The sequence below is a fragment of the Pseudomyrmex gracilis genome, unplaced genomic scaffold, assembly GCF_002006095.1.
Source record: "Pseudomyrmex gracilis isolate BER0280 unplaced genomic scaffold, ASM200609v1 scaffold_131, whole genome shotgun sequence".
NCBI classification, from domain to species: Eukaryota; Metazoa; Arthropoda; class Insecta; order Hymenoptera; family Formicidae; genus Pseudomyrmex; species Pseudomyrmex gracilis.
In genome coordinates, this window is record NW_018020715.1 from 423,275 (window position 1) to 430,679 (window position 7,405).

Here is a 7,405-nt window from a genome sequence, read left to right on the forward strand (position 1 = left end):
AAGGATGTGACTATTATATAATGTACCNAATATTACATAATATTGCGTACATTTTTTTTTTTTTTACAATCTATTTTGGATGTTACTTTGTGCCTCGATTTCCCCTATATAATTTTTTTACACAAACAATTTGGTATTGTTAACTATCTTTTATATATTTAAAGTTTCATCGATTGTCAAAAATATTTCCGAATGTTTTTTTCGCGCGCGCGCGTGTGTGTGAGTCTGGATTCGAAATTTTCTATCTTTATATGTTACATCCGAACGCAGCTGTCAAATTATATACAATAATACGGGATAACGTTGGGAAGACCGCGGTATAGCTAAAAGCGATTATAGTTGTAGATTATGAAATTCAGACAGGCGTTATTAATTTTCTGAAGAACGAAGCCGGTTGAAATTTCTGAACCCCCGTGTTCGCCATGTTGCGCTTGCAATTATTCAAGAAACACGCCGCGCCGGCGCGTCCCGTAAATGATTAAAAGCGCTTTCGCATTATACATAATTGAAGAGTGGCAAGTTTTACATGAGCTTCGTTACAACGCGTTATTTCACTTTGGTTAATTATATGCAATATGTCGATTATATGTATTTTATTATTTTTTTATATTTGATTGTACGGAACGCACACAAACAGAATAAGTTTTTGTTCTTTCATTTCTGAGTCAAGTTCTGAACGATTACGAGTGAGAAAAGTATATTGATCTATATTAAATTACGCGAGACTGCGAATCTGCTGGCAAAATTTTTAAAACAATTTTTCGAATATTATTAAATTTGTTTGGAACAAGTTTTTTCCAGTTTTTCTTTTTTTTTTCATCGCAAAAAAGCTACATTTATGAATTGTTTTCACAAACACGCAGAAATAAATAAGTAGCGCGAGAAGAATTTCTCATATTAAATGTAAACAAAATGTAAATATTTAAAACCGTTTGAATACTAATACAGATACACGTGTAAATAAACTATTTGTAAGTTGAAAAATAAAAAAATAAAACGTTTTAAATAACATTTTATCTTTTTCTGCGTATTATCGTTGAAAAAAAAAAAAAAAAAATAAGATAAATATCTGCACGAACTGCGGATATCGTTCGCGTAATCGTGAGATTAAATTGTTAAAAAGATTCCCGATGTGAAATACTCAATGGAAAACCTGACGCGTTCGCGTGCCATCTGTCGCGAGAACCGCTGCGCCATCTTCATAACGCATTTCTCACTCTCCTTCGTGAGAAAAGAGAAAAAAGAAATTCAGAAATGAGAAGTAGCTTAAACCAGCGCGAATATCAGCTTGAAACTTCTTTTCCCCGATATCTCTCTACCCCCATATTCCCCACCGTCTCCCTTTTCCACCGCTATTTTGCAGAATCCGCGATATTTTCGAGAACGAACACGCGCGCGGATCGGCGTGGTAACACATTGCCGAGAATATTGGCTGTCTCCCTTTATATCTTCATCCAGTAGTAGCGGGCCATCTTCGTGGTCGTGTTCACGGTTAACGTTCGACGGTTAACACAGCACCGGCAAGCCTCTCTTCTTCGAGGGTGGACACGGCTGAGAGGATAAGGGAAAGCCACCCCCCTTCTTTCGCCTCTCTTCTCCCCTTTCTGTTCTCTTTCTATTTTCGTTCCGCCTCGCTTCTCCGCTCCGTGATATTATGTGCGTGAAATATCGTCCCTTACTACCGGGGCCTCACTCTCCCCCTCGCTCGCTTAGACGCTATTGGAAAATACTTTCCTCCCTTATATGAGGAGGGCGCAGCCACATTCACGCGCGTTCGAGACAAGAGTTTTTCTTCTTCCGCTTTTTTTTTTTTTTTTATTCCGTCGCGGAACTGTTTCGCGCGCTTTTGTGTCGAGTTTTCTTGATTTTGTTAATTGGAAAGAATTCTTGAGAAAACGAAACTTATGTATCTCCGACCGTAAAAAACTGGACTCGGATTGTTGCGCAATCCGTATGTACGTACAAACAACGATGTGAACACATGAATAATTAAAAAATACTTTCAAATAAAAATGTTATAAAAGTTATAGAAAAAAAAATTAATAACATATATATTTTTTGATTGCCTCTTTTTTTCTGACACAGTATCATAAAACTTTTTCCGCTTGATTTCGCTTGATAAAATCCGTATTTATTTGCAAATTTTATTATTTAAATTTGAGATTCGTTGTATTTGATTTTTTTTTTTTTTTTTGCAAAAATACAATTTTCGCATCATCTTATTGTTTTGCGCACGAGAGAATCTTTGATCGGAAAGGATCTATAAAGTATATGCTTGACTCTCCTCTTGTATCTCTCTGTTATTGCAGATGTTTCATTCTGTTGTATATCACTCCACGAGAATAGAAATAAAAATTCCATTTTTCTGCGACGCAGGTCTCGAGACATAGAGATATTATGTTGTTACCTGCTTTTGCCTTTGAAAAACTTTTGTTCTTTTTTTTTCTCTCTCGCATCTTGTTTTTTTTCTTTGTTTTGCACGTTCCACTTTTCTTCTGTTTCTCTCACGTTAATTTGTCTGATAAACTGCTCGATAAAAAAATCGACTTGAGATAGAAGAAGACATTTCCCGTTTTTTTTGTCAAAATTGAGAATTCCTCTGTGTGTGTGTGTGTGTGTGTGTGTGTGCGTGCGCGTGTAATGTCATAGCTTTTTTTGTTTCGAGGTATTTGAATACTCAATCTATTTTTCTATTGTTGCTAAATTCTAGAACTAATTAGTTCATATTTACACAAAATAAAATCGCATTGTTTTTGTTCCTATTCTTGCTTTGACTAAGACAAGATAACACTGAGCATTGATTGTTTTCTTTTTTTTTTTGATAAATTCGACTTCACGCGAGAACGATTTTCTTTCCGAATAATTTCCGGAGCGTCGAGCACTTGTTTTTTTTCTCAGATTCAAGAGCAAGTTTGGTTCGTCTTTCTGTTTTTTTTTTTTTTTTTTTTTTTTACCAAGAGTAATGATGTAACTTCCATTTACCGTGGTGCCGTTTTTGTCTCAACATAATTTTCTTCCTCAACAATCTATTCGTATAATATTCAGATTGTAATCATTGCTCTGTTTCTGCTAACGTAACTTTTTTCTCGAGAATAAAAATGTGTAAAGAAAAAATTTTATACACACACACACACACACACACACACATTCAAAATCAATATCACTTTGACACTACTTTTTATCTCTTTTACATACAAATATTAAAAAAATCAAATTATCCATCATGCTTCATTAAAAAAGTGTTCCATCATACTTTAAAGAATAAAAAAAAACATATTCCGGGTTATCGAACAATTTTTCTCGGAAAAATTTTATATTTCTGATCAATAAATAAATGTGATCTGTTTCTAATTTTCCGTTATTATTTGCGAAAAAAATAAAAGTCAAACTATTAAGTGTGTCTTTACATTAGTGTTTAATTAATACATATTTATAAAAAATACATATTAATACATATTTATAAAAAAAAAACTTTTTAACTGTGAAAAAATTGTTTGTCGTTTGTTTGCTCACAGGATTGTTCAAGCGAGCCATTCTGCTGTCGGGCAGCGCCCTTTCGTCGTGGGCGGTGGTGGAGGATCCCGTATCGTACGCTCTAAAATTGGCCAAAGCCGTCAACTGCTCCATCCCCGATGATCTTCTCAAAGACAACGAGCTTATAGTCGATTGTCTGAGAGAAAGCAGTCTGGAAGAGCTGATGCAAGTTGACATTCAACCGCCTACGTTTCTCAGCGCATTTGGTCCGAGTGTCGACGGCGTCGTCATCAAACCTGATTTTCAGAAAGATCTCCTGTCCTATCTCGGTCCGGAGTTTCAGGGATTCGGGTGAGCGTGCTCGCTTAAGCGTGCTCTTTTATCGCAATTTTTAAGTCTTCGAGATTATAAATTACTCGAATCCTACAATTTTTAACAATCTCTCGCAAAAACGCTCGCGAGTTTAAAAGATATTTGAAGACTTGCAACAAAAATATATCTTGGACTTTTCTTAGAGTTTTTGTAACTTTTAGTTTCATAGGAAGAGGGGGAGACGAAAAGGGATGACAAATGTAATAAAATGTGTTTGGCACCGCGCGCGCGGTTTCTTAGAGCTGTGCCAAACTTAGCTTAGGGCTGTTTCCGGTGTGTAGTCGGAGCGCAAATGGAAGATACGGATGAAATCTGGAGACAGTGCGGAAAAGAAGGGTATAAGGGGAGATGGGGAGAGAAGAGAGGGAGAAAACGGGAAAATCCTTGGATTCCGGTAGAGCGAGCTTAATAGAGTTTTATGGTAATGCGGCGTATATTTCTACATTTTCTTTCGCGGCGGCGGCGGCGGCAAAGGAAATCCGTGAAGCGGCGGAAAAGTTATTTTGATGTGTGCACTTCCGGGCTCAAGCTTTGCTTTCTTGCGGCAGCAGCGAGAGAGGGGTTTCGTACTTAACGTCGGCTTCCACAATAATTCCGCCTTCCGTCTTCCGTCTGACGGATCCCGGGAGTTTTCTCGTTAAATGGAAAAAGGGGGAGCTAAACGAGCCCGAGTTACTTCCCGCGCCCGCGGGAACATTAGCGTGGTTCATTAACGCGATTGTAAACGACCTGACCTCCCCCAATCCAACAACGTCATTAGCATACTTACAATCGAAGATCGCGCCGGAAATCGCGGGGAGAACGAGTTCGCGTTATCATCCTCCACTTCCAATCAAGTTGCATCTTCCTCCGTACTACCTGCAATCGCCGAGATTATTAGGTGTCTCTAGCGCAGATGGCTAATGTTATCTACATACTTATTAGATTCGTTTGCATTAGCCGTAATATTTGCATTCTCGCAATAGGATTATAATTGCAATAATTGCTTCGTTTCAAGACCTATTTTTTTTTTTTTACTATAAAATTAACTTTTTTCTTACTTTAGTTTTTCCAAGTAAAATTTAACGTTGTTTTGTTACGCAGTAAAAAATCGTGCGTCAAAATGTCAGAACTTTTCTTGCGTTACGACGTTTCGATTATTACTTCAATGTAAAATTAACATAATACCGATATGTTATTTATTTTTTTTAATCTTTTCACGTGTTAAATTTATGTTAACTTCGCAAATTAACATTTTTTGCATGTCATTTAAAAATGGAATATTGTTTAACCTTTTTGCTCCGGGGATTTTTCCTTTAAAATTGACCTCGCATTTTAGCTGAAAAAGTTAATAATAACCTGCTACCCCCCCTCCCTTCAAAGTTAATTTTGAAGGTCAAAGAAGTAACCAGGATTTTTTTCAATTTTTTTCCTAAATTTAGTGCATTAAATTGACCTTATAAACATCTATTACGTTCGCTTTTCTTGCTGGTCCATATATGGACCAGTCCCGGAGCGAGAAGGTTAAGCGCTTTTAACACAATGATTTCAATTAATCTGGATTGTCTCAAAGTGTCAATTTAACGTACTAAAAAAATTTTTAAAATCTGTGGCCACATTGCACAAACTAAAATGTTTTATTAACATTTCTTACGAGTAACTACTGTTTTGTGTAGTTTTAATTATTTATGTTATTTTTACATCACGCTTACAGTCAAAATAACAAATATAAATGTAAAGTATTGTGTCAATTATTTGACTTTACTAGTTTGTCAATAAGTGACTCACAACGAATGAGTTATTTTAACGTAAAATTTAAAGTGGACCTCCTGTGGAACATGCAAAAAATGTTAAAATTACCATTTTTTTTTTTTTACTGTGTATATACATATATAAATATACTTTTAGTAGACGTGATAAAAAACAAATGTTAAGTTTTTAGTAAAGTGCTAATTGTTCAATTGTTTGCGATGTTTATTTCGGTAGGACCGAATGACAAAATTCGTGTCGTTTTGTGTTTGGCTCCAGGCCTCTTTCGAAAAAAGCTGAACACGGCGCACCGATCACAAGTAACAACAAGTACGATTTGTTGTTCGGCGTGACAACGAGCGAAGCTTTGTGGAAGTTTGCGGAGAAGGATGTCTTGCAAGGATTCGAAGGGGAAAGAAGAGATAGGATTATTCGCACATACGTGAGAAACGCCTACGTCTATCATCTCACCGAGATATTTTACACGGTGAGTAAATCACATTTATTTTACTTAAAACAACGTAAACAATCACGATTCTCTAATCCTTAGATCTTTAATTGTTTTTTCTTTTTTTTTTTGCAATAATATTGTTGTTGGTTTGAATGGGTTCTTAACGATATTTCAAAATTTTTTCGGTTGTAGTTAGGGCAAGTGTGAACCATTTGCAAGATGTTTTGCAATAAATAAATAAATCTGCTAATTTTATTTTCCAAACGTTTCGGCTTTATTTTTAATTCAGTGGATTTCTGTATAAAAATTTTTTTTTTTTTAATTTTGTTGAAGAAAATTCCGTGTGGTAGTTTTCTCTCTCTCTCTTGAAATCTTTTTTTTTTTTTTGATATTTATCACGGTACAACATTCAATACACAGAGATAATTCGGCGCGCCAAAGATGAATTATATTTATCGGACGGGAGTTACGCAACATGCCGCGCATATTTGCGGCGCACGTGTATCGTTGCATTTGCGCGGAATTTATCGCGGAACATAATTGTTACGTTCCACACAACGATTGAAACGCGAGTGCCATTGCGTTTTATCGAAATATACCGCGCGACGATGCAATTCCATTTGGCCTGGACGCGTTATCGGTCCACGCACAGAAACGATGCGCTCTAGACATTACTTAATAATTACGACCAATTAAATGATTACGACCGCGATAATACATTTTTACGATCGCATAATGAAACAAACATCGCACAACCGAATGCGCTGTTTGTTATTTTTTGCAGAAAAAAAAACGTTTTTTTGCTTAAAAAAAATTAAATTGTTTAAAATACAATTTCTCTCGAGTTTGCATTGTTTTCTCTTTGTTTGTTATATACACGCGAGTTGTTTCAATAAGTTAACAAAAGTAAGATTTATTTTAGAGGTACAGGTTATTTATTATATATTTATTTGGTTCGTGAAGCGAGCGAGGAGCTGATTTTTGAATGATTTTCCGTCATATGTTTCACGTGACGGCGCGAATGTAATAGGAATTCGTTGTTGTTTCTAGGTGGTAAATGAATACACCGACTGGGAACGAACGGTGCAACATCCCGTCAACACAAAAGATGCATGCGTTCAGGCATTGAGCGATGCGCAGTTCGTGGCGCCGCTCGTGCAGACCGGGGATCTCTTTACCCTGCGACACACCAAAAAGCCCAACAATCCCCATATCGCGCCGATTCCCGACAGCGAGAAGGAACCGATGCCCAAGACCTATTTCTACGTGTTCGACTATCAGATGAAGGACGGCGATTATCCCCAGGTAAATGCGACGACAAACAGAAGTCGTGAAGTGGAGAAATAATTTAAAAAAAAAAAAAAAAAAAAAAAAAAAAAA

At 36.4% G+C, this 7,405-nt stretch overlaps 1 protein-coding gene across 1 annotated transcript in view; it reads left to right on the plus strand.

Moving 5' to 3' along the window:
- LOC109856700 (neuroligin-4, Y-linked-like) overlaps positions 1-7,405 on the plus strand; it is a gene marked incomplete at its 3' end in the record, with an annotated part of 197,917 nt that overhangs the window by 150,648 nt on the left and 39,864 nt on the right. The window contains exons 6-8 of the mRNA XM_020432270.1: positions 3,516-3,825; positions 5,854-6,061; positions 7,076-7,330. Coding sequence (XP_020287859.1) covers positions 3,516-3,825; positions 5,854-6,061; positions 7,076-7,330 — 773 coding nt within the window. The remainder of the gene's footprint in view (positions 1-3,515; positions 3,826-5,853; positions 6,062-7,075; positions 7,331-7,405) is intronic.